This window comes from Poromitra crassiceps (assembly GCF_964638095.1).
Source record: "Poromitra crassiceps genome assembly, chromosome: 12".
NCBI lineage: Eukaryota > Metazoa > Chordata > Actinopteri > Beryciformes > Melamphaidae > Poromitra > Poromitra crassiceps.
The window spans coordinates 30,398,257-30,426,249 of NC_139632.1; the positions used below are offsets into that span (position 1 = coordinate 30,398,257).

The 27,993-nt window shown below is 46.2% G+C and overlaps 1 protein-coding gene and 1 pseudogene across 2 annotated transcripts in view; both read right to left on the reverse strand.

Moving 5' to 3' along the window:
* The window catches only part of LOC310786145 (adhesion G protein-coupled receptor D2), a gene marked incomplete at its 5' end in the record, with an annotated part of 161,082 nt that overhangs the window by 36,838 nt on the left and 96,251 nt on the right, over positions 1-27,993 (reverse strand). Inside the window, one exon of the mRNA XM_083647318.1 lies at positions 24,626-24,797. Coding sequence (XP_083503444.1) covers positions 24,626-24,797 — 172 coding nt within the window. The remainder of the gene's footprint in view (positions 1-24,625; positions 24,798-27,993) is intronic.
* On the reverse strand, positions 25,106-27,979 carry LOC310786944 (GPI transamidase component PIG-S pseudogene; annotated as a pseudogene). The gene is made up of 2 exons: positions 26,396-27,979; positions 25,106-25,117 (listed from the first exon to the last, which is right to left on the reverse strand). The product of its transcript is annotated as a GPI transamidase component PIG-S pseudogene (transcript).

A 27,993-nucleotide genomic window follows, 5' to 3' on the forward strand; every position in this document is an offset into this window, starting at 1 on the left:
GAGGTAACAGACACCTGCACCAGGTTACACTGAGCAGAGGTAACAGACACCTGCACCAGGTTACACTGAGCAGAGGTAACAGACACCTGTACCAGGTTACACTGAGCAGAGGTAACAGACACCTGCACCAGGTTACACTGAGCAGAGGTAACAGACACCTGTACCAGGTTACACTGAGCAGAGGTAACAGACACCTGTACCAGGTTACACTGAGCAGAGGTAACAGACACCTGCACCAGGTTACACTGAGCAGAGGTAACAGACACCTGTACCAGGTTACACTGACACCAGGTTACACTGAGCCAGGTTACACTGACACCAGGTTACACTGACACCAGGTTACACTGAGCAGAGGTAACAGACACCTGCACCAGGTTACACTGAGAAAGGTTACACTGACACCAGGTTACACTGACACCAGGTTACACTGACACCTGCACCAGGTTACACTGAGCCAGGTTACACTGACACCAGGTTACACTGACACCAGGTTACACTGAGCCAGGTTACACTGACACCAGGTTACACTGAGCAGAGGTAACAGACACCTGCACCAGGTTACACTGAGCCAGGTTACACTGACACCAGGTTACACTGAGCAGAGGTAACAGACACCTGCACCAGGTTACACTGAGCCAGGTTACACTGACACCAGGTTACACTGAGCAGAGGTAACAGACACCTGCACCAGGTTACACTGAGCCAGGTTACACTGACACCAGGTTACACTGAGCAGAGGTAACAGACACCTGCACCAGGTTACACTGAGAAAGGTTACACTAACTGGGTTTCCATCCACCTCTGGATATTCGCATTTACCCAAAATGCGAATATAAACTTGAATGGAAACACCAGAAATTCGAATAAAGGTCGAAATATCGCATAAATGTTTTTACGCTTGGAGGGGGTGGATTTATCAGCGTATCGACAATAGGAAGATGCGAACTTTTGCAATGGAAACAGATTTTGCGAATTAACGATGACGTACCAGATGTGACTTCACTTCCGCCTCATGCTACTCCAGGGGGAAATGGTGGCGATTAGCGCCAGGCAGTCTGAATGAAATTGAATGTAACGTTCGCAATTCTATGTATTAAATTCTAAAAAACGACCCTCAACATTTGGGAAGGCTAAGCCACACAACTAGAACGTTATAATCTAACATCATGCTTTGAAGGCGACTTTACGACGATGAGGACGGTGATCATCACCATCACCGGGTGATGACTCAATCAAAGCAGGTCTCCGCTGATAGAGATCTCTTACAGGCACACAGGCACGTTACGCCTCCTCCTGACGAGAAGCGCCACCGACTGCTCAACCTGCCGACTCCCAAAACTCGCTAAACAAAACTGAATGGAAACATGCATAAATTCGCATTTTATTTTGCGGATTTTCACAAAATTCGCTTGAATTATGCGATACATTTGGATGGAAACCCAGTTACTGACACCAGGTTACACTGAGCAGAGGTAACAGACACCTGCACCAGGTTACACTGAGAAAGGTTACACTGACACCAGGTTACACTGAGCAGAGGTAACAGACACCTGGATGGCTCCACTCGCTCCTGAACAGCATTCTGGCAGAAAAAGTGGAAATGCAGCTTCCTTCCCTGTCCTCTTGTTGGATCTTTTGTCCTTTGTTCCTGTGTTCTATCCCCTCTCTGGGCCTCCTCTCCTCCCCTTTTGTCATCCTCTCATCTCCTTGTCTGCTCACATCTCCTGCAATCCCTCATGCTTTCACCTCCTCTTCTCCTCCCTCTCCTGTGGGCTTTTAGCTGCTGTGGGCCTGTGAGCATGACGCATGCACACAGATGCACATCTGTGTGTACATCCGTGTGTGTGTGTGTGTGCGTGCGTGCGTGCGGCTATCTTAGTGAAGACCAATGTGTGTGTGTGTGTGTGTGTGTGTGCGTGCGTGCGGCTATCTTAGTGAAGACCAATGTGTGTGTGTTTGTTTGTGTGTTTGTGTGTGTGTGTGTGTGTGTGTGTGTGTGTGTGTGTGTGTGTGTGTGTGTGTGTGTGTGTGTGCGCGTGCGCGTGCGGCTATCTTAGTGAGGACCAATTTGAGTTTTATACCTGGGAAGTGAGGACATTTGAGGAAAGTGGAGACCGCTTCAAATCGTTGCTTGAACGTTAAAGCATTTTAAGGGTTAAGTTAGAAGTGGGTTTAGATTAGGGTTGGGTAAGGGTTAGGGAATACATTTTGTCAATGAATGTCCTCACTAAGATAGCTGTAATGGTGCGTGTGTGTGTGTGTGTGTGTGTGTGTGTGTGTGCGTGCGTGCGTGCGTGTGTGTGCATGCGCACATTCATATAAGGGTGGGGTGTGTGCTCCTGTTGGCCAATGATCTCCCTCACCTGCACATCTGCTGCCATTTTAATTAACACTCCAAGGAGGCTCATCGGGAGTAATCAAACACATTGTCATTTACAGTACAAAGCGCGCGCGCACACACACTCTCACACACACACACACACACACACACGCGCGCGCGCACACGCGCGCACACGGCACGCACACATGCACGCATGCGTGCACACACACTCTCAGACATATACATACACAGCCCACATGATGAATAACTACACTGAAAAGAAGCAGACTGTTATAAACAGGCCAAATTAATTGGCTCAGATGAGACAGAAATAAACAGAGTAAACTAAACTGTGCATGTATGGATTATAAAGAGTCTTACCGTGTGGCAACAGAGCAGTCAAGGCCAGTGATTTTCAACCTTTCGGACCCAAATATGAGAATATTTTTATTTTTAGATCTGATTTTGTCCAGAATTCCATGACGATCTCTGTATTGTAGGTAGAGAGATAACAGATAAACTATGATCAGAACAGTCTAACTCTAATTGTGTTTACTTCATGCAAATTAAATAATGTTGAAGTTGAACAATTCATCAGTTTGCTGGCGACCCCCTGGAACCCCCTCAAGGACTCCTGGTGGTCCCCGGAACCCACATTGAGAACCACTGCTCTAGGCAGTGTGTGTGTGTGTAAGTGTGTGTGTGTGTGTGTGTGTGTGTTTGTCCTCTCAGATGTTTATACATGCACACACGCACACAAACACACACACACACACACACACACACACACACACACACACACACACACACACACACACACACACACACACACCTCCCAACCAACAAGTGCACACTTGCAAGGCCTCTTCCACACACACACACCCACAAACAAATACACGGCAGAGTTGGATGAATGGAAGCTCTTCTAGCGCCTCTGAGCTAAATTTGAATTCCGAATGAATTTGGAACTTCACAGAAACTAAGATAATACTCACAAGTTGAAAGCAATACGAGTTACATTCAATTTCAAACCATTCGATTCAATTTCAATCAGTGAAATCCAATTTCACATTGAGCAAACAATATTCAGTTTGAACATGAATAAAAACTATTTAATTCAGGTTCAATTTGTGCTGGCACTAAAATCGCTCCATACCAGTCCTCTCCCAACCCCCCCCCCCACGACCTAACACACCCAGTGTGCTGCTCCTACAGCACCAGCAGCGTCAACACGACAATCTATAGACAGATTTCACAAAATTGACTTGCCAGGGAACAGTTTGAAACCTAGCTTATTTCCTGTCAGCTATTGTATTAGCAAACACTGCAACAGGAAGTTAGCTAGAGGCAATTTAGAATGTTTACGTTGTTAAGTTAAAAGCGTCTATATTCTCTCCCCCCCCCCCCCCCCTTTTTTTTTTTCATTTGCACGGTGGCTGCAAGCAGGAGCAGCTGCAGCTCTCCCCCCCTCGCGGGCTCAGGCGGGGAGAAGGCAATAGGTTTAGCAGGGCGAGGAGGCGAGGCAGATTTATGGCGGCGGGGGTGACCTCTGGGGCCGTAACACGGTGATGGGTGAGTGGCTCTCAGCGGTAAGCTACTGGCACTTGACAAAGTGCCCGAAGCAGAATGAATTTACTTCTCTTTTCCTCAATCATCAAGCAGCCACTGCCCTGACCCCCATCCTGACTGCTATAACAAGATCTCCCATCTCGCCCCGGCCTGAAAAATTTACTGTCACGTCTACTTTTCAATGAGCTCAAGTGAGCACTTCTTTCACCTTCAGCGGAGCAGGTGCCGGCGCGGAGGAGGGCTAACCTGCCCGCGCGTCGCTGGGCGTGTGTGTGTGTGTGTGAGACAGAGACAGAGACAGAGAGAGAGAGAGAGAGAGAGAGAAGGGGTGTGTGTATGTGTGTGTGTGTGTGCATCTATCTGTGTATATACTGTATAGTCTGCCCTCACTCGCCTGCTCACTCTCTCACTCACACACACACACACACACACACACACACACACACACACACACACACGCACACACACACACACTCTCACACACCTACCCCTACAGTACATACACACATGCAAATGCACACTCACATTATTTTATGTTTGCACACACACGTACCAGATTGTACAGGCAGAGAACCAAAACAAACATGTCCTCATACCGAAATGACAGAATACATGTAGGTAGATTTCGCCAAACGACATATATGAGCGAAACGGTGCGTGCAGGTGATACGCCTCACATGGGACACTTTAAACATCATGGTTTTGAAAACGAAACATTTCAAACAATGTTGAGACAACTAAAACAATGTTATGGTTTGGGTTACGCTTAAAAACGTTAAAAACACGGTCTCTCGGGACGAGGACGTTGAAAGACGAGGACGTTACCGATCCACCAATCCCACCACTTTAACTTCACCCTCACGTGTCAATATCACACCGTCATTACGTTAAAAGACTGCTAGAGGTCGCCACTACTTCCTGGTTACAGCTCGACTCTGGTGTATGCACTGCACACACGCATCAACCAATGTTGTTTTGTACTTTCTCTGACATACACACACATAATCTTGTATTGCTTGCACAGACATACAGCATTACAATCATTCCCTCTCTCTGTCAAACCCTCTCTCTGTCTCAGACACACATGCATGCCCACACACACATGCCCCCCCCCCCCCCCACACACACACACACACACAAGGGGACAATGAGGTTGCCAGGGACACGAAGGGCGATGCTGTACTGAAGTCAGAAGACAACTCTACCCTTTATATTAGAAGTCAATCTTCCTTATCATATCCCTTCAACACACACACACACACACACACACACACACACACACACACACACACACACACACACACACACACACACAGGGCAGGTATTAGGCAGTGTGTGTTTGCCTGCCTTCATCAGTTTGATGGCGGGTCCTGGAGTTGGATTTAATGAGCCTGATATTTTTTATACGCACTCCATAAATCTGCTGCACACACATTCAGATTCACCTTTCTGCTGCTCCAGCTGGCAGCGGCTGACAGCAGATCACCTGACGTGTCACGTGACACAGTGGAAAGGGCCACGAATAGACCCTTCTCACGGGGGCCATTTTGTGTCGAAAAGGCAGGGTAAACACAGGTGCAAGCAAAATACTAATGAGGGTTTCCAACTTCCATGATTGGAATTTGGAAACCCTCATTAGTGTTTTGCTTGCACCTGTGTTTATTCTGTCTTTTTGACACAAAATAATGGCCCCTGTGAAAAGGGTCACTAGGCTACTGTATTACTTTCTTTCTTGACAAAAAAAATCAAAGGCAACTAATTTTTAGTTCAGTTCTATTTGGCTATTTATCTTTAATGGATGCTTGTCAAATTCCGCAATAAAAGTTTCTGCATTTGTCATTACACTAAAAACATCTGCTGAGCATTAGCATTGCAAACACTGCTCACTGAAAACCAGGGGCCAATGCTAACTACAAGTTAACTAGCCAAAAACTAGCTAAACATAACTGCTAGTTAGCTCATGGCTAGCATTGTTTCAGTGAGCAATGCTAAACAAATAGGCCATCTTTTGCAAAACACAAGGCAGAAGTGTATCATGCAGAGTAGTGCCTCATTGTTTTTCAGGTGAAATAGGCCAAAATCATTGAGCTATTAAAGACCATTCCATAACTTCTAACTCTTACTGACACCAGTGGCCGTTAAGAGTAACTGCAGGCAGCATGCACCATACTCGCACGCGCCCAGCAGCTGCCTGTCTAAAACAATGACAGCAGAGGTGGTGCTGGTTGCTTTGTAACGTTAGCTGATAAAAGTCACTTGAAAATGGTAACCTGGACAATTTATCGGCCAGATCAGCCTTGAGCCGGCCGGGAAGGATTCTGGACAAATTAGCGGACCTTATTATTGTGGGATGTTTGGTCGTGTTTCGGCTTGCATTGGCTGCGGGGAAGTGGATACTAACGTTAAAATGAGCCAAGAGCTAACTGCCTGCTTCCCCTATTATACAGTCTATGCCTGGGGCTGATGTGAGCTGGACGAACAGGGACTTAATCTGCAGTCAAACAATGTTCCATAAGCATAACGGTAGTAACGTTAGGCATATTTGCGACTGTTTCATTGTCCACACAAGACGGTAACATTATTAGTGGAGAAAATTGATTATGTATATTAGTTAGCCGCGTTACAGTAGCAAGCAAGCTAACATCTAATAGCCAACCTCACAGCAACTAACACAACAAGCTAACGCTAACGTGCTGGTGTTAGCTGGATGCGACCAAACTGAGCAGGGACTTGATCTGCTAGTACTGCAGTCAAACAATGTTCCATAAGCATAACGATTAACGTTGTGCATATTTGCGACTGTTACATTATCCACACAAGACGGTAACGGAACCTCTGGGTGGTAAATCCATTAGCTATAGCCGCATTAGCAAGCTAGCTAATGTTATCTATCCTAACAGCCAGCCAAAACCACAATATCACAGCAGCTAATACAACAAGCTAACGCTAATGTAAAATTTACCGAAAACACAGCCCGACTCTAGTAGTTTCCCGCCGACGTCGGTCGCATTGCTGCTGTTTGGTTACATTAAGTTACATTATGGAGCATTCACTCATTAGTAATAAAAAAAATATATAAACACTTTATGGACATTAATTTCTTTCCAAATCTTACACAATGGGCCTTTAACTGGAGAAGGCATTGAAAATGGCAGCCCATTCATTCCAATGAACATTGCTCACCCAGCGTGTGTGGGGAAAAGTTTTGACTATACCCATAGATACTGCGCAGTAATGTTTTTGTTGGGAGAGAGAGGTAGAGGTAGAGAGCGAGAGAGAGCTCCAGAAAGCGGCTCTTGGCTTCTAAAGAAAAATTGACCCATGATTTAAAACTTAATAACTCAAAAGCCCTGTTCGGAATCCGTCCCTATGACAGAAATAGTGGACTATTTAGTGTGTCGCCATTTTCTTTATAGTGTCCGAATTCTCAACTGTTAATTTGATTCACTATTATAAAATACCCACAATGCACAGCGATGTCTAGTGAACAGCGAATGTACCCTACATTTTCGCCGGTATACCACAATGCAATGTGGGTGTCTTTACCGAAGGAGAAGATGAAAGTCGTTAGCTCACGAGCTAACAAGCTTGTGAGCTACTTGACCAGCAAAGCTTGCTATTAGGAGACTGCACCATAGTTGACAAAACCACACATGCACGTAATTAGAATTTCAACGATTTATTTAAGATTTAGCAGTCAAAACATCCAACATCAATACTACCTGAGGACATCTCAATCTGCTCACGAGCTCAGTTGTTTATGTGATGTGGATTGCTTGCATCACATGAATACCCAGCGCATCTGGTGACGCAATGATCTCCAGGGAACAAATCTGTGTAGTGTCCCAAACTCATTTTGATCATTCCCCATATAGTTCACTATTATGATAAACACTATATGGGGAATAGTGAGTGAGTGAGTGAGTGAATGAGTGAACGAACATGGCTAAAGAGTCGTTTTTGACTTCGAGTGACAGCCAGAAAAATGTTTCCTGAGTATGTGTATGGCAATACTGGGCTTGGCCACAATTGCAAAACTGCCTCACAGTCCAGTTGTTCCTGGGGGCTTGGCCAAAACATGCCAAATTAATTGTTCAGATTTGTGCAAAAACACTTATACACGAATTCATATAGATTCCACATGGACTACTGATTGCATTGACATTTTGTTTTGTCAACTCTCAAACTTTAAAATATCGTATTTAATTCGACTTAATTTCACTTACGATTCACTCTTTCCCTCCCCCTCACCCACTGGGATAATGTTATCATGACGCGCCAATAAAAATCGATGATTAAACATGTGTAATTTTCCAGAGACGGTGTATTAAATTGTATTCTCTCTCTCTCTATGGTGGGCACAGGGCTGCAGACAGACCGTGGGTTATAATTGAAAATAAAGAAGAGCATTAAAAGCTATTCAATAAGCCACTGTAACATTGATCAGGCTATAAAAGCTGCAACCAGCCCCCGGAGGAAAGTGGCCGAGGGGGGGGGAGAGGGAGAGGGGGGAGAGACTGAGGGAGGGGGAGAGAGACAGAGAAAGGGGGAGAGACAGAGAGAGGGGGAGAGAGAAGGAGAGGGAGAGATGGGTAGGGAAAAGGGAAAAGAAGAGAAACGAATGAACGTTTTCCTATTTATATAAACACTATGTAACTGTAACTCATTATTCTATATTGTGTTTACTACAATGCATACCTTTGCTTTGGCAACATGTACTCCAGTATTTCAGGCCAATAAAAAGACTTTGAATTGAACTGAAAGACAGGAGAGAGAGGGGGGGTAGGGGAGAAGGATAGAGAGACAGAGAGGCAGGGGGAGAGTGAAGAGGGCAAAGGAGAGAACACGTGTGTGTGTGTGTGTGTGTGTGTGTGTGTGTGTGTGTGTGTGTGAGAGAGAGTGAGTGAGTGAGAGACAAAGAGAGACAGAGAGAGAGAGAGAGCGAGAGAGCGAGCTGAGATCCCCATGCTGACACAGCACTGACTGTATCATCTCTGGGAGGTTAAACACAACACTGTGATTTGCCACATTACACTATCATTACACCATTACATGGAATGACTTCACCGAGAGTGCACTCAGCCAGCCAACCACACACACACACACACACACACACACACACACACACACACACACACACACACACACACACACTTAATTTACTATATTTAGTTTATCAAATTGCTAGAATGTATTTTGTTTTGTTCTCGTGCCATTCCCCTTCTTGCTGAGCACTGATGTTGCTTCTCATTTTTATAAGCCTCTCAAGGGTTTTGATCTCCTCACTTCTCAACACGTTTGATTTCATCTCTCCTCTCCAAACACCATCAAAGCACAGCCACGGCTAGGCTAATATGCCTTCTGGCAGCGCTATCACTTCAACATCTGCTATAGGTGATTACGTTTCAATATTCTCACCACAAATGCACTGGGAATTTAAAGGATTTTTTTTCTCCAACTTGGGCCCTATTTTCATATTTTTTTTATGTATAATTAAGTCATGTGAACAGAAATCTTTGAAATTGGTGCAGTATTGACCAAGATCACTTCAGTTGGCAGCCGCTTTTCCCACATGCCCCTACTGCACTAAAGAAGCTTGTTTTTACCACTGACAATGACAAAATGACATATTTTCAAGTCAACTTGGCATCTCAGGGCTTGTGGGGACTTGGATTACGCCAGGGGAGCAGTATAGAAGCTATCCCTTTGGAATAATCTGATCCTGTCAGTGATAAAAAAACAAGCTTGTTTAGTGCAGTAGGGGCATTTGGGGAAAAAAACGCCACCAACCGAAGCAATCTTGGTCAATACTGCATCAATTTCAAAGATTTCTGTTGACATTACTTAGTTATACATAAAAAAAGAAAATAGGGCCCAGGTTGGGAAGAAAAGAAAATGTCTCCTTTAACAGGTACGAGGAGTTCAATTCCAAAATGTGGCATCCGTTTGGAGATACAATCAAGTTTAGCATTCATTTTGCCAACCAATGACTTTAATTGCCTACTTTTGTCTCCACAAGTAGCAGCATTTCTTGTAGCTTTGGAATATCAATCTTGTTGTAAGAGTAGGTGTCACTTTCTCATCTCATTTTGGAAACGTAAATCTTGATATGAAGCTAAAAGAGAAAGCTCCTCTCGGTAGAAACAATCCTCATCCATCTCCCCAACCCTCCCTTCAAACAAAAAGAAAAAAAGAAAGGGCCTAGTGAAGCAGACACCTCATGTCACCGGAAAACAAAGAAGGAGATGCACACGTTCTCTCTGCCAAATCCAATAAATGCAGAAAACTCTCCAAAAGTGGGGGGGAAACACCTTACGACAACCTCTGGAGATTTATTGTTTGATCATTTATGTGGACAGTTTGGCCCTTGGGTCTTTCTATCGCTCTCTTGAAGGAAAGAAAAAAAAGCTTGAGCCCAAAAAATAAGAAGATTCCAGCGGCGATTGGGCCGAAGCGGCGGCGGCCGGCGTTTTTCTTTTAACTTTCAATTCTCCTAAGCATCCGTGCTTCACAGCCCCCGGGGCTATTGCCTTTCTCAATCTGTCCCTGGAGAGCCAGGAGTTATGGTCCCTGTCGATTGAGGAGAAAGGGATGTTATTCCCCTGTCACCCCCTGGTCGCGCCGCCATCCTCCCTGCCCTGATCTACAGCCCCACCTCCCCCCCTCACACACCTCCCTGTACCCCCGTCCTCCATCGCTCTCTCCTCCTCCACTCTGCTCCATCCTAACCTGCCGGCTGTGTCGCTGCCGTGGGTCGCGGTGATGGGGACGATGGAAAAATGCTCTGAGGGAGGGGTGGAGGGGTGTGTGTGTGTTCGTGTGTTCGTGTGTGTGTGTGTGTGTGTGTGTGTGTGTGTGTGTGTGTGTACGTGTGTGTGTGTGTGGAGGTGTTGGCGGCGGTGAACATGATCCAGGCTCCGGTACAGACAGGTGTTCATCTGCTGGCAGACAAATCTACTGTATACTTCTGTGTGTATGAAAATGTACACACACAGACTACACACAACATACATTATGCATTCCTTCTTTCTCAATCTCTCGCACCCCTGCTGCCCCTATTCCTCTGCACTACAAAATAATTGCAGGTGGTAAAACAACACCTAACGTTAGGCGCCTCTAGCACCTAGATGTGCATAAGGCTAAGGGCACGTTCACACACCATACACCGAAGCAACGCTCGGCTCAACCTAAGCTCAACCTACGCTGAACCCACAAGTTTCATTTCGGCGTCCTTGTTAACAGTCGAAGCCGTTCACACCAGCCGCGCGCGTGCCTTGCTCAAGCCACACTCAAGGCACACTCAAGCCGCGCTCAAGGCACACTCAAGCGATCGTTCAGGATTCAGTCCTAAGGCTGTGGTCACACTGATCCATGGTGTCTGTCCATCTGCGTTCATTTATCTGTTCACTTCCATTCATTTTCAAAGACAGGTGTCCGTCTGTCTGTGGAGCACTGATGAAGCGTACGTTGCCAGCAAATTTGCATTTGTTTTGATGGACAGAAAGTTCAAGGGGGCTGAACTTTTTCTGCATGGACGGATTGGTTGGACGGTCTGTTCTCAGAGCGGAAATGGAGGAGCGGAAGTCGCGGCCATGGCAGTCTCCCCGCATCGATAAAATTTTTATTTGAGAGGCACAATATTGTTATAAATATCAAACAACTAGCCAACAGATAAAAGTTGGTGGGCTTTGTTGGAAAGAGCATGACTCAATCTGGTTGACCGTTATATCAAACTGGTCATTCAGTGGCGTTTTATTGCCACACAACTAACGTTAGCTCACAGCTAACAACTATAGCTAACAGCTATGTTCCAGCTCCTCTGAGCCCACGTCCTCCTGACTACAGGCATGTTAGGCACCTCTAGCGTTAGTGTTTCTCTGATGTCTTTTATTTTGGTGATATCTTTTGTGCTAAGAGCTCATTGGTTTGGATTTTCTGCACTGCACTACCCAGAGATCACCTGTCAATCGAACAGTGTGGACTGTGACTTCTTCTGCCTCTGAGTTTCAAGATTCAAGATTCAAGATTCAAGATTTTTATTGTCACTCCATGGTACAAGTATCACGTGTGAAATTCTTGTGCTGTGGACTCCGTTTACGACATAGTATAAATAGGCAACAAGCAATGAGCAATAGGCAATAAGAAATAGGCATCAATAAGCAATACTAAGCAGCAATAGGCAATAAGGCAGAATAGCGATAAGACAAGTCAGTGGCATATTCATTGCACATAGGTGCACGTCATGTGCATACGTTAGACGTGTTCAGACATTTTAAATTCGACGTATTTGACATACAGTGCAAATAGCATGTACCTTATTAAACATACAATTAAACATTAGGCATTGTGCATACGTTAAGACGTGTTCAGACATTTTAAATTCGACGTATTTGACATACAGGTGCAAATAGCATGTACCTTGTTAAACATACAATTAAACATTAGGCATACATAATGGTAGCAGCTGCAGTACGGTACGGTACGACTACTACACTATTTGTGTATGTTAAGGAGTCTCGTGGCCTGCGGGAAGAAACTGTTCCTCAAGCGATTTGTGCGTGCTTTTGGAACCCTGTATCTCCTCCCTGAGGGTAGCAGGCAGAACAGGCTATTGTGGGGATGGTTTGTGTCTTTGATGATCATCAGGGACCTCCTGAGGCACCGCTGGTTATACAGTTCATGCAGTTCTGGCAACTCGTCTCCTGTTACGTGCTGGGCCGCGCGCCTCACCCTCCGTAGCGCCCTGCGGTCCATGGTGGTACAGTTCCCGTACCAGGCGGTGAAGCAGCCAGTCAGCAGGCTTTCAATGGTGCCTCTGTAGAAGTCCCTGAGGATTTCTTTCCTTAGCCCAAATTTCTTCAGGCGCCTGAGTCCGTGTATTCGCTGTTGGGCCTTTTTGACCACAGTGGCGGTGTGGCCGGCCCAGGTCAGGTCCTGGTGGATGTTGACTCCCAGGTACTTGAAGCTGTCCACCCTTTCCACCACTGTGCCGTTGATGGTGATTGGGGGGTGTGCGCCCCCCCCTCTCCTGTAGTCCACAATGATCTCCTTGGTCTTGGAGACGTTCAGAGAGAGGTAGTTGTCCTGGCACCATTGTTCCAGGACCCTCACCTCCTCTCTGTAGGCCGTCTCGTCGCCCCCCGAGATCAGCCCCACGACTGCTGTGTCGTCTGCAAACTTCACGATGGTGTTTGAAGTTTGAGTCACCACGCAGTCGTGGGTGTAGAGGTCGTACCAGAAGGGGCTGGAGACGCACCTGTTGATGACGTTTGAGTTTCTGTAGGTAGCACTATCTATTCTTTCTCTATCCACTTGGTTATTACAAACAAACCACTGTTGCTTCTGCTGGAAACATAAGCTACCAGACACCAGGTGCTTAGAACTGCAAATGTAAAAGCTTTCATGGACTGGATATAGGTCAAATCACTACCATTAGTTGGCAATGGAGATTAGCAAAACAGAATTTTATTTATATGAATTGTTTAGTAGATTATAACTTTAATACTGTAGGCTAAGTGATTTGATCTTGTCTTGCATTTTAAACCCCTACTGCTCTTGAAACAAGTGAAACATTCTACCAATGGGGTGAGATAATGTCACTTATTTTAGTACATTCAGCTTGTTCAGCCCGCTTTATTGGTACATTTTTGCAACTTCACTCTCGCCCAAGTGTCAGCAAGAGAAAACTGTCCCTGAGTGACGGCCCTGATTGCATCATATTCCATCATATTATTTTTATTTGTATTTATTTATTGGAGGCATACTTGAAATTAATAATTTATAATACAGACAAAAAGATAAATACCACAGTTTGATTTACTCTTGTTCAGCTATTGATTTTATAACAGTGGGTGCTGTTTCCCCTGTCTTATTTGAGGAAACGTCTTTCTTTTTGTTGATGACATGGTAGATCAGGTGAGGTAGGTTAGACATGACAGAGGAGGAGGTCCTGTTGGGATAGACCAGAGCGGCACTACGTCATCAAGTGTCAAGCACCGAGGACACGCCCCTTTTTGGGGGAAAGAATCACGCCTTCACATAATGGGAGAAACGGGGGAAATGCTGAAAAGCTGTTGTGTAGCAGGTTTGAAAACAAACACAAATCCAGATCTCCGGTTCCCCATCCTGCCTGGAAAGGAAATGGATCCAAAAAGGAGAGCTTTATGACTTCAAGCTGTCCGGAGACAAGATAAGGAGGGGACGCTATAGACCAGACTAATCAAGGACACGCCCACGCATGATCAAACTTAATTTATCAAGGTATTGCGAGAGCTCAGGTTCAGGCAAGGTAGCAAAATAATGAGTGACTTGAGATGTCTATAAAACAAATGTTTGTTTAACACCAAATGAATGCATACAAACTTGTCAAGATTCTCGGCTAAACACATGTCCAATTGCATTAACATATATAGGATTTATCTGTTTTCTATGACGTTTTGCCAAGTACCCATAGCGTATGTGCTGGTCTGGTCTATTCAGGGGCACATGCGCCTCCAGAGGAGGCGGTCTTAACCACTACACTGTCTCTGGGCACATAACAATGATTTTATACCAGTCAACTGCTTAATTCCAGCATGTGTTGACATTTGGCTGGGCATGCTTGCATGTACTGCCAATATATTTCTGTCTTGATGTGTGAGTTTCATTCTCGGTTTCTAAAAAGTTCCTAGGGAGAATACGTCTGATGGTTTGGCCCTGTGTTGCAGCTGGGACGAGCTATCAGGATTCAACAAACTGCAGGTCGCCGGCGACAACCGACCAGCATCGCCACACCTGCCAGCTGCTGCACCAAAGACTACCGGACCCACAAGTGCTCGACCCTATTTCCATACAGGCCGACCCACACACAAACACCGCCGCACCTTAGTCAAATGGCGAGCTGGTGAGGGTCTCTCTGGGTGAAGGAATAAATAAATAGGCAGATAAACAGATGAATAACCCAGAGGGATGGGAGCCCGCACAGCTTGGCCATCCATCATCTATCCTATTACCACGCACTCAGCAGGGCCTGCAGTATGTATAATGCAGTCAACCTCTGTAAGCACATACAAATTCAACTCTTCCCCGCCTCAATTTGTTATCTGTGACATCGCCGCGGCGCGCGCCTTGTTGTTTCTGTGAATTATGAATAGATCCTCTTCGCCAGACTTTCGGCCGTGCGTGGCGTTGTTATGCAGAACAGACGGGATGGGGGGAAGAATTCAGGAAGCCTCGGCACGCTTTGAAGCGGCTGGACGCATCTGCATAAACAGTTGCACTTAAAGCAGCTTAAGAACAACCAAATGGGCTCAATATTTCATCTTTAGATTTTTTTTCTTCTCCCCTCATTGGGGCGTGATGAATACAAAGTGCCAGCCAGCCAGAGTGTTGTAAGAGAGCGCGCGGGATCGCAGCTAGCAGCCCCGCTGTAAGTGTTTAAAAATGATCCGGGAATGTTTTACAGATTGCTCACACGAGCGCATGAGAGACGCACTCTAACTGACGTCTTAAGAGTTAATTCCTCCCGCAAAGCGCTTTTCTGCTCCTCGTTTAGCCATGACACTTTGTGAGCCACAGATATTGCACGCGTCACTCACGGAGCGAGGGAACGAGCGGCGTTAATCGAAAGAGAATGTGTCAGAGAGAGAGAGAGAGAGAGAGAGAGAGAGAGAGAGAGAGAGAGAGAGAGAGAGAGAGAGAGAGAGAGAGAGAGCAGACGAAGAGAAGCGGGAAAAAAAGCTTACAGAGAAACTACAAGTGGAAGAATCAGATGGGAGAGAGAGAAACCAAACGGGAGAGAGAGGAATGTAAATACACGGCAAACCGATAGCACATTTCGACCGCGGCCTGTTTGTTTGGGTATTTACGCAGCGAGGCTACAATCAAGTCCTCAAAGCTGCAGGCCGCATGACAAGGGCCCGATCCAGGGCCAGGGATCCACTAAACAGCCAAGCTGACAAGCGAAAGCCCTCCACACCCCCCACAGACACAAACCCCCCCCCTCAAGGTCACACACACGTATTTGTCAATCACTCCACAATGCAGAAAGGATGCAGGGGAAGATGCGTCGAATTTGGTGCAGAGTGAGAGGGGAGGAAGTCAAGTTGTGAGGAAGTGATTTTTTGGAGGAAGGGGAGGGGCCACTTGGCTGAACTTTGGAGCCCTGTTTGGTTTGAGCAGATGTAGAATTAGTACACATCACTTTGCATCAGCAAGACGTTGAACACAAGCCGCCGCTCAGGGGCCAACTCTCTCAGACACACACACACCTCGCCTCTGGTGTCTGTGATTCTGCTGGGGTAATTATCAATGTGATGTCAATCCCCACAGCAACAACTTTTTCTTCTTCTTCTTCTTCTTCTTGAAATGCGTCTGGTGTCTCTGGATACCAGCAGTCTGGTGTCTCTGGATACCAGCAGTCTGGTGTCTCTGGATACCAGCAGACAGCTGCTATACCATTTGAAGGCACTAATTGAAAACACGATGGGTTTCGTAACACCGATGTACTGGGACAAGCTCTGCTTCCATTAAATGCTGGTCCAACCAGAGCGTATAATCTGCTGTCTCTCATTGTATTGCTGAACAATACTAGCTAATATTATTTACTGAGGTTGCATGTTTTGTTTTTTTTACACTGGAGCCAACACCAGATAACGGACCAAAAAAAACCGAACCATTAAAACTGAATTCACACAGAAACAAGGCCAAGCTTGTGTCGTCACAGCATGCTGCAAATAGTTATTATTAGACTCAAATTATGTCTGAATACAATATGAAATTCAAAACTCAAAACATTCCTTTTCTCTGTGGCCTTTTGCTGCAGTAAATAATCTGTATCTGATATACATGTAACAGGTGTTGCAGTGTTATTCTTTTTAGAATTTATTTATTTTAATAATTTATTTATGCTGTATTACCCTTACCTTTTCTTTCTCTTTCGTTTCTTTCTTTCCTTTTGTCATTTTACGAGTTGTCATTTTCATAAATGATGTATTTTTTGTGTTTTATGCGAAGCACACTGAAATTGAATTCAGTGTACATGATAAACTCTTAACATTAGAAAGGCCAAGCAGCAGTCAATTCATGGCTGTTTTGAATTTACGAATTTTTTATCACATTAGGCAGATCATTTTAATGGTTTCAACTAATTTGTCTCTTCTTTTTTCGGGAAAATGGAACTTGTATCAGGACATTGGTCAAAGTGAAATTGTGTGAGAGAAGGTTTCTTGTTTCAATTCATCATTGAAATCATATTGTCATGTATCAAGTGACCTTTATTGAAACCAGCAAGATTATCTGCCAATTTTACTAAAGATATCATCACATAAGATTGATAGGTCTGGAAAACAAGATAAACCCTTGATAACTTTTTTCTTTTTTCCTTTTGGTATGCATGACTTTTCCTCAAAAACAGTTATAATCCTATTGACCCCTTTCACCTAACCTGTCCTCTTTTCTTGGACCATCAAAATCCCCTGGCCTTTCTAGTGTTAACACTTGCACGGCAGCTTCCCCAGAAGGGAACTCGCAGGTAGAGAAACGGACTGAACCGGGATGAAACTGCTGCAAAGATGCTGTAATCGCACATGGGAATATCGGGATCCTGTGGCGTGTCAATGAATCAGGCTAAACGTGCATGACAAGCGTCGGTGCGGTGGTAGGGGGGAGGAGGCGAAGGGGCTTTTGGGGGAGTCAGTGTCAGGGAAGGATCTGTGTGTAATCTGCAGGAGATGCGTGCGATAGACCGCCGCACCACTTTATCTAGAGAAGGCCCCTAATTGCGAGGGATGCTGAGGAACACATGTTAGGAGAGGAGGAAGGGGAAGGGGTGTCAGATGTCAGCGGTGTGCAGGCATATGGTTCCTACAGCTTGGCTTAGGTAAGGAGGGAATGGCACCGTGAGTCAGGCTCGCTGGGATGGAACTAGTAAGTAAGGTGGGGAGCAATCTTTAGGACCGTTGATATGGCATGATATTGTATTCCTATCTATCCACAGTATACTTAACCTAACGCTACCAGATGGTTTGTTTTCACGCTTCTCGCTGGCGTCACACCTAAAGCCCGCCCGTAAAGGCCTTACAGGATGCTGATTGGTGCGAACGACCGGGGGTTCCGATTCAAACCAATAGATTGGAGCGTGGCAAAATGGATTTTTCGTGTGATGGTGATCTCGCGCGAATCCTGCTGCCTTGCGAGGTTACAGTATACTAGGGAGGGGACGATTTATCGAAAATCAATATATCGGGGGGCATGGTGGTGCAGTGGTAAGCGCTGTCGCCTCACAGCTAGAAGGTCCTGGGTTCGATTCCCACCTGGGACGCTGTGAGCGCTGAAGGAATGCGTGCCCGTCCGCATGTCCTCGAGTGCCCACCGCCCGGGTGGGGTCGTCAAAAGGGCCTTTCTGTGTGGAGTTTGCATGTTCTCCCCGTGCCCCCTGGGGGTTTCCTTCATATAGGAACCCCACACCAAAACATGCAATATCCTGGTTGCTGATGTGGTGCCTCCTTTGGTCGTTAGGGGTGCCTGTTTGGTAGCCTGGGTAAACCCATCCCCCACGTGACCTGCTCTCAGACCTGTTCTCAGTCACTAGTGACTGGGAAATGAGAGAGCAGGTCACGTGGGGGCTGGGTTTACCTAGGCTACCTGTTTGGAGGGAGGGGAACTCGTTGGAATAGCGTGATCCTCCCACGTGCTATGTCCTACCGGTGAAGCTTCCCCTGTCAGGTGAAAAGAAGCGGCTGGCTAACTGCCCATGTCTCGGAGGAAGCATGGAGCCAGTTTCGGCTCTCCCCAGATCGGCAGAGGTGGAGCAGCAACCAGGATAAATAAATTAAAATTAGCACTAATGGGGGATAAAAATGTGATAAAAAAATAAAATCAATATATCGTGGGTAGGCTTGGGCCGATTTTCGATAATATCGAATATCGGGATATTTGCCGTGATATGCAATGGGGATGGGGGATGAGTTAGCATGTCCATAGCATGTGCTGGGGATGGGGGATGAACATGTTCATAGCATGTGTTGGGGATGGGGGATGAGCATGTTCATAGCATGTGTTGGGGATGGGGGATGAGTTAGCATGTTCATAGCATGTGCTGGGGATGGGGGATGAGTTAGCATGTTCATAGCATGTGCTGGGGATGGGGGATGAGTTAGCATGTTCATAGCATGTGTTGGGGATGGGGGTGAGCATGTCCATAGCATGTGCTGGGGATGGGGGATGAGTTAGCATGTTCATAGCATGTGTTGGGGATGGGGGATGAGCATGTTCATGGGGGAAATAACCTGAAACCAAACCTTGTGGACTGAACAATGGAGATAATGACTGGCTAATAATGACCCCATTCAATTGAAAGTGAAGTCATTGACATGCCCCACCCCAGTTTATATCTCCAGCGTTTGGATATCGCCCAAGCCTAATCGTGGGGCAGAAAAATGAATCACAATATTAGCTACATTTTATTCTGATTGTAGTGATCACAAATGAGACGCTTGACCATCACAATTTCACAAGCTCTCCTTCCAGATTATATTATCTGCCAATGCATATCGAACAGTATACACATCTAGATTCACAAAAATTGAAGGAACCTTTGAAAGCTTGAAATTAAATCTAATAATAAACCCAATTTCATCTATTTAAACTTAATTGCCATTTTCTCAAGAATTATCTCCCCAGCATGCTTGCGACATTTAGGAATATTAAAATATTGATCCGTTTTCCAAAGGCGTTGAGGCAAAAGGTCATTACCACACAATAGCATAAGTTGGAGATAAATCATCAAGACGCATTGAAACTCAAACACAGTGCGGTCAAGCACCGTCGCCACGACGACAGAAAACAAACCTCGCAGGAGCACTTAATGGCCCTTTGAATCCAGCCCGTGGATAATAAAGGAAGATGACTGCGTGGCCGTCTTTGCTCTGTGGGGACGAGCCTTTAACAAAGCAAAGACACGGCGTGGAGCAACATTGGCGACCCAGCGCATTATTCCCGCTTAACAGGGCTCACGACCTTCAGCTCAGCCATTGTGCGGGCCCATCTCATCAGGAATGCAACACTCACGCACATACACAAACACCCACCCACACACGCACTCATCCACACACACAAACACAAACACCCACACACACACACACACACTCATCCACACACACAAACACCCACACACCACACACACACACACACTCATCCACACACACAAACACCCACACTCGCACTCATCCACACACACAAACACCCACACACACACAAACACCCACACACACAAACACCCACACTCGCACTCATCCACACACACAAACACCCACACAAGCCTTCCGCTTTTCAATTCAAATTCTTGTAATTTCTCTCCCCGTCCATTTTTCTTCTATTCCTTCATATGCACTTGTCCTTCTCTTGTGCTCACAGCACCTTTTTCCCCGCACATAACATAGGAAAATGTCCGCCTCTGCCTTTTGTTCAATCCAACCTGAGTGAACAGAGAGATGGACAAGGCATAAAGGTATCAAAAGCAGGGCTACACACAGGGCCTGACCCCCAGCCACCGCTCTCGACCCCCCCCCCACCCCCACCCCCACCACCACCCATTTGCCTTACCAACAGGGGTCTGACCTTGTGCAGACGAGATACCGCTATCAGTTAGGAGATGCATTGGTTAATGTTGGGATGAGCAGGACACATCTGTTAGTTTGGCACACTTTGTATAGCACGGAGGGACGAGTGTCTGTCTGTGCGGCGAACGGTCGAAATGAAGGCCTCGTGGACGTGAAGGCTTCTGGTGGTTCTGGTCCCACGCCGGCTGGGTTTGGCTCTGCCTGAAGAGTGCCCTACCGAAACGAGACATCCTGCGCACTGGTCCCACATGCTTTTAGTCGCCACAAAAGCGGAAACATGTTCGGGAGGACATGCTCAATATTTTAGAGATACTAGCAGAATACATCATCTCCTCACTCTCGTCTCATGCCAGTTGAAACACAGGTGAAGTTACTTAGTCCATATACTGTAACACACAGGGAGGTTGCCAGCACAACTCCATAGCAGTCTTCTCCAAAACAGAGTCAACTGGTCAATTGAATTCAGTTGAATGAATGAATGAATGAATTTTATTTGACATATAAATACATAACGAATTAGAAGCCCACACACCAGTATAAAATTGTTGAGGAATTCACACAGAATGAAGTCCAGGAGGCAATGGTGTATGGTCTTTCTATTCACAGTGATATTGTTTGTCTGTTTTTGTTTTCATTGACTTCAGTTGTTTGGAAAAGGCTGCTACAAAGTTGTGCTGCAACCTCCCTGTGTGTTCTATGGACTAAGACATTTCACCTGTATTTCATTTGGCATGGGGTGAGTTAGATTTCTCCTTTAGAGGGCGAGAGATATTCTGATTAATACTGAACGGCTAAATAGGCAGGTCGCTATAGCAAATAACAATTTGTTCTTAATTGACCTGCCTATAATTAAGACAAATGGACAAAAAAATAATGAATAACTGAATAAGATGAATGGGTAAATAAATACAGTTTCATTGATCAATTGACTTGATTGATGATGACGCCCCTTTTCTCAATGCCTTCTTTATAAGCACCATGATATGATGCGATAAGCCACAAAAGAAAGGCAAATCGATGCAAATAGTTGTTCCCATTCTATATTGACTATATTTTATGCTAATAGATACATCTTTCTCAGGCCCTTCAAATTTTGTTTCTCGTCTCACTGAACATAGCAAACTCTTTCTTGATGATTCTCACGTCTCTCATGTACGTCTCTTTCTCACAAACACACAGAATCACTCCCAAACACACACACACCATGAGACAAGGGGTGTTGCAATATACCGATATTTATGACAACCGTGATTTTTTAAATATATATTGGTATCATGTTAATAATACACATATGTTGATATCGTGTGAATATCCAGCGTCTCTTAAATCATTTCCATTTCTTTCCGTTCTCGCTTTGTCTCCCTTCCTCACCATCCTTTTTTTTTATAGCAACCATTTTCCCCCATAGAAAAAACAGCACTCCATCAACAGAAACACACACTGGAAATCAAGCAATTAACATAGAATAAAAATAAAACAAAACAACTTGGTTTGCCTCACTCTCTCGCCATCTCCCTACACTCGTGTTTTGAGTGTATATTAATTTGCCAAAACACACAATAAACATGAATTTGACTGATCTCATTATTATGATTATGATTATTATTTTACATATATATCGTGATAATATCGTTATCGTGAATTATTTTGGCCATGATAATTGTGTAGTGAATATCTGGATATTGTGCCAGCCCTACATCAGACGCACACAAACTCCCTCTCTCTCCCTCTCTCTGTCTCGCCCCTCCCTCACAGAGTCGCAGACGCGTTTAAAAAATAGCCCTGTATTAAAAACAAATATTCAATCATCGCTCATGTAGCGTTGGATTACGGTCAGGGGAGTGCGGCTCGCTCGTCAGGATGATTAGTTACAGCGCGCTGGGCGAGCGTGCACGCGTGTGCGCGCGCCCTGCAGAATCGCATGCATACAGTAGTACTGTACGGCCAACTCATCCCAGCGGCACTCAATCACACGCAGCCGGTCGCATTTGCATGTGGCAGCATTGAGTCAGGAGCGGGGAGGGGTGCAAATGAGCTGAATAACATCGTCTGACAATCACGCTTCGTCAGAAACAATGTTTTTACCGCCGAGTTTGATTTGTCTGGCGCCGCGGGTTCAGTCATGTAAATGTGACGTAAGGACTGATTTAACTACTGCGTGCTGAGTGAATGAGAGAGACAGTAATGGTGTCGGGGGGGAGGGGGGGGGCATGCAGATCACCTGCAAAAGGAAACGCTGTAAATCACCGGCCTGCCGCGCAGCACCGAGCAGCAACACGGGGCCATCGCACACAGCACAGCACCATTCAAATGGGAATATCATTATTGTACAAGTCATAAAGCATGACCCGCACAGTGTTTACCAGCTGGAGATGTGTTATGTGATATTTAATTGTTCCGTTTCAGATAGACATCATTGAATCAAATATAGCAGTATGATATTTCTCCCCATGTACTTGGCCAATTTGCCCTGCTGTCCCGGTCATTGATCCACCCCATCTTGCTGATTTGGGGAGAGTTGTAGACTAGTCCATGCTTGCTCCGACACATGTGCGGTCGCCAGCTGCTTCTTTTCACCTGACAGCGAGGAGTTTCACCGGCAGGATGTAGCACGAAGGATCACGCTATTCCCCCCAATTCCTCTCCCCCCCCCGAACAGGCGCCGCGACCGACCAGAGGAGGCACTAGTGCAGCGACCAGGACTCATACCCTTAATTCGTCTTCGCACCCGCAGACACGGACAATTGTACCTGTATGGACGCCCGACCAAGGCCGAGGTTACACAGGGGCTCTAACCTGCAACCCTCATGTTGTTAGGCAGGGAATCTAATCTGCACTACCCATATGCCCGTTTTTCCAAAAGCTAAACGCTGCCTCGCCAGTCATCTGTGTCATTGTTTGCCATATTGATTTTTTTCTGTCTCACCAGCACAGCCTGCATTTCTTTTATTCTCTCTCTTTTCCAATGTGTCTCTTGTGCAGATAAACAAAACGAAACAAAACTAAGATCCGAAACTTGGCGAGACTCACACTGCAGTGTAAACGCTGCATCAACTGGCCAATAAGGCAGAGTGACACTGAAACCAGGCTTTAGATTACACAACGAAACCGAGGATCGACCTCTCCCTCTCTCTCTGCCTCGCTTTGAAACTGTTGCCTCCAATCTTTTCCACAACCAAATGACTCTTAACTGGGCTCAGTGCAGCGCGGGTCAGGCAGCCAGATTGAAGCCAGGGAGTCTGGTTAGTGTTAAGAGCCGAACAGGAGATTTCTGATGTCTGACTTCACTCAGCAGGCTACTCTGCGTTTCTCAGTCTAATGCCTTACAGATTTGCCAACCAAGAGAGAGAGAGAGAAAAAAGATAGGTGTTATTAAATCCAATGCACTATCTGGATCTGTATGTATAGACCAGGGACTGACTGGCTGCCTGACACAACTGGTTTTTGGATGTAGTTTAGTTTGGTTAAGGTTCACAATGATAAAACATAGTGATGAGGAGAAAACGAATACATGTTGGAATTAATTGTATTTATATAGAACTTGCCAAACGCAGGTGAAGTAAACAAAAACAACAACAACCAAACAAAAAACAAACAACACCAACAACAACCAACAAAAAGTGGATCCACACAGCAACACAACTCTCCCTGTAATGTTATTTAGAGTGAAACCTTGCGCGCGCGCACACACACACACACACACACACACACACACACACACTCAACCACATCCAGACAATCAAAATCTTTTGAGGGAAAAACTGCCACTTCTAAATTGAAATTCTCCACACACAAAAACAAGGCTACAGGTGCTGTACTCACAAAGAAATATTTCATGTATTCCTACATTTTTAGATGTAATCTATAATTCAAATTCAATTTGAGTTTGAGTTTCTGTAGGTGGCGCTCTTCGTGGTGGCTATCACTGCTCATGATAGCTACCCAGTACTTATTCTGTTTATTCCATACAAACGCACATAGGCAGACAGACATCCGCCAATATATCTTTCATCTTTGTTTTGTTTTCCAAGGTAAAAATATATACTTTTTTCCATATAAAAAGGTTCTTATCCCATCTGCATATTTAAATTGCCAGTAAATAGAGCAGTCTGTAGTATCAGTCTGACGAACGACTCACCCCTGGCCCTCTCCTCTTCCTCCTTCCCCATGGCTGTGGTGTTGGGGTAGGGGTAGGTGGAGGTGGCCTCCTCCTCCTGGCTGGGCGTCTGGGGTCCCGGGGCACCGGGCAGCGGGGAGCTGGCCGGACGGGAGCTGGTGACTGAGCTGGACGGTCGGGAACTGGCACAGTTCTGTGTGAGGAGGGGACAGGCATGGTGAAGAGAATACAGGGGATGAGTATACAATCACATACTGTGGGGCTGCACAGTTTAAGGCAATATCTGCAGGGGATTGTCCCATTGGTCAACTTACCTGTTCAGTGAAAATAGGCCCCAAAATCATCCACGTGTCTCTGGTAGATTATTGCTCTATTCCCAACCTTTTCCAACTCAGGGCCCACTTGAAAATCTCAGAACTTTTCGCGGCCCACCTCCTAGCCCGTACAAAATACGGAGGCCAAATAATGCGTTCTCAGAGCACTTTTTATTTTCCACAGTCACTAACACAGCTTCTGAAACACATAGCAGCATTTTCAGTGTTACAGTTTTCAAGGAGCTGTCCATCAGCAAGTTTTCTTTTTAATTTGTGTAATGTAAAAAAGAACAAAATCAATACAGTGTAATGATTTGGCGGCCCAATTGCAATACCTCCGCGGACCACCAGAGGGCCACAGCCCACAAGCTTCTCTAAACTAACACTAGCATACACTATGTTGAGGGATATAGGGACTAACATTAAACTCAGACGTGAGAAAAACTTGTAGCCGCGCTAAAGTTACATGGTAAGTTATTTTAAAAGATATGTGGCAAAGTCTGGCTATTTTATGTAGGTCAGATACGGTAGGTCAAACTCAATTCAATTCAAAACTCAATTTAAAAATAACATTACGTTGTCCATGTTTCCATAAGAAGTAAAGGTGGGTTTGTAGGTGGATGGAAAGGGTTAGTCCGCATCGGGTAGTAACTGGAACACGGTCCTTGGTGGTGCGTTGTTCGTCAATAGAGCTCGGGAGACCACGTGATTGCATATTGCATTCTGGGTAGTTTTCGCCATATTGTTGTTTGTTGCTTTGTGGTCACGTTTTCTACGTTTTCCATCATGAGACGTATTATTGCAGCTCTTCACACAACACAGCCATCCCATTTCACCAATAAAAGGAAGCAAACACAAAGAAAATACTCAGGGCTACAGTGCAGACACTGCTTGACAAAAAGAGATGGCGACAGTGGGCGGGTCTCCAGACACATGACGTCACGTTCCCGAGGACATGCGCACTGCTAACTGTTAAGGCTAACAGGCTATGCAGTGACTATACTAGGGCAAACTGCGCAAATTAGCCAGTCCTTTGCAGAAGCGCAGTACGGTAGATTTTTATTTATTTATTTACAATACATATTAATGAACATTTACATGTAAATATGGCAGATTATAGCCAGAGGCTAGTTTTCAGCTGTAGACCTAATGAGGATCAGGAAAGACAGTTGCTGTGTGTCATGATACAGAAGCCTTTCTGTCCGGGCTGTTTGAGCCTGTTTGCTATCGGCCTTGCTTGTCACCGGCCAGGTGCGTCTTCTTATCAAAATCAACTAGCTCCCGCCACAAAAGCGACAGCAGGAAGTGACGTCACACCCCAGAAACCTCCAGTGCACCATGGGATATGCAGTCTTGATCAGACACCTGCTGCTGTCTCATATTATAAATAACCATAATAATAAATCAATGCTCCAGAAAGAATAAAAAGGAAAGGAAGAAGGGAAGGGAAAGGCCATGACCATAACAGCAGGCAGACAGGCACTATGTAGATAAAATACTTCTTCTTGTCAGCAAAATAGACGATATGGAGGAGCGAGGGGTCAAAGAAAGCTCTCTCTGAGGCCAAAATAGCCTCTTTACTGTACTGCAGAGCAGAGGAGAGGTTCCCCGCTTCCAGTTCAGCCACAGCCAACTGTAGAGACGTGATGGTACTGGACACCTGCTGAGCAACGGTGTCACTGATAACGATGTTGCCTGGGAGCTGTGCCAGGGAGGTGATGGTGGTAGTTGCTGTGGCAACGTTCTCCACACTCCGGCTCCACATGAGGCGGTCCAGCTCCCAGTCAGCCAATCCTGTGTCGCCACGCGGTGCCACCAGGAAGCCGGGGGGAGAAGCAGAGGCCTGCACGCCCAGCAACAGCCGAAGCTGTGCAAGGAAGACTCCCATGACTTTCGCCATGTTAATGTTGAGGTAGAGAGGGAACGCAGCCTCTGGTCCGTAGAAATCATTCACATTATAGACCATGAGGCCACCCCACCGCGGAGAGTGAAACGCATTGGAAGGGACAGCTTGTTTTTCGCGGCTGTGTATGTGAAGGGGCGAATGGCGGGCATCCGGGACATACAGCAGAAAGTTCAACACCGGGTTGGAAGGAGCAGCATTGGAGCCCAGCTGAGCTTCCACGGGGCCGATGACGTGTGCCAGGCTGTCAGCGCCGAGTGTGTAGGTGCTGAGGCTGCTGTCAAAGCTGCTGTTGACACCCAGCGTGGCATAGTACAAGATCTGAGAGTCGCTGCTGAAGTTGGCCACAGGGGCCAGTTTTGTAAGCAAAGGCTGGATGTAGCTCTGCACAGCGCCCTCTATGTCCCAGTGCAGCCGGTGTGACATTGGGTCCGGGTTCATCAGAGTGAATGTTATCTCATAAGCAGGGCTGGATTTGAAGGCTCTCATGCTGTCGGCTGCACTCTCCTTGCCAGGGCGGAGACGCACTCGCTCGCTAAGGGCGGCAGTGATGTCGGTGTGGCTGAACGACATCACCTGCAGCACCTGCTTGATGCGAGGCTCCAAGTGAGCCAGCAGGTGTGGCAGGGTCTTGCCCGCTACTCCCTTCTGGGCACCGATACGCAGCATGGCTGTCCTCCGCTGACCAACATATACTTCCACATCGTCAGGCAGCAGTGAAGACCACTCTGGAATCACGTACACAAGCACGGAGCCACATGGACTCTCACTGAGCGTGTGCAGAGAGAGACCTGCATCTGCAGCAGTGGGCTGCTTCAGCGCATCCTCCTCCATGATGGTCGCTGTGCGGTACTTGGTCTCATACCTGTACCTCAAAGCTGTGTCCTCGTCTACTGTGAGCTCCTCGTGCCGTGTCTGTGTGAGTGGGACCTCCTTCTGCTGCTCCGGGGTCAGCGTTCCATGAGCCAACACTACCTGCACATCGACACTCAGCTGCAGCTGGAGCTTAGCCAATTCCTTTATCTGACTGACAGGCAACCAGGCGCGGTAGATTTCCGTTGTCCGCCACCACAGAGGGACTCCCCCAATGATCGCCATTGCTGCCATGCACAGAGCAGCGAGGCGGCTTCGCCTACGCTCCACTTGAGCGGGAGCCATTTCAAGGTTCAAGG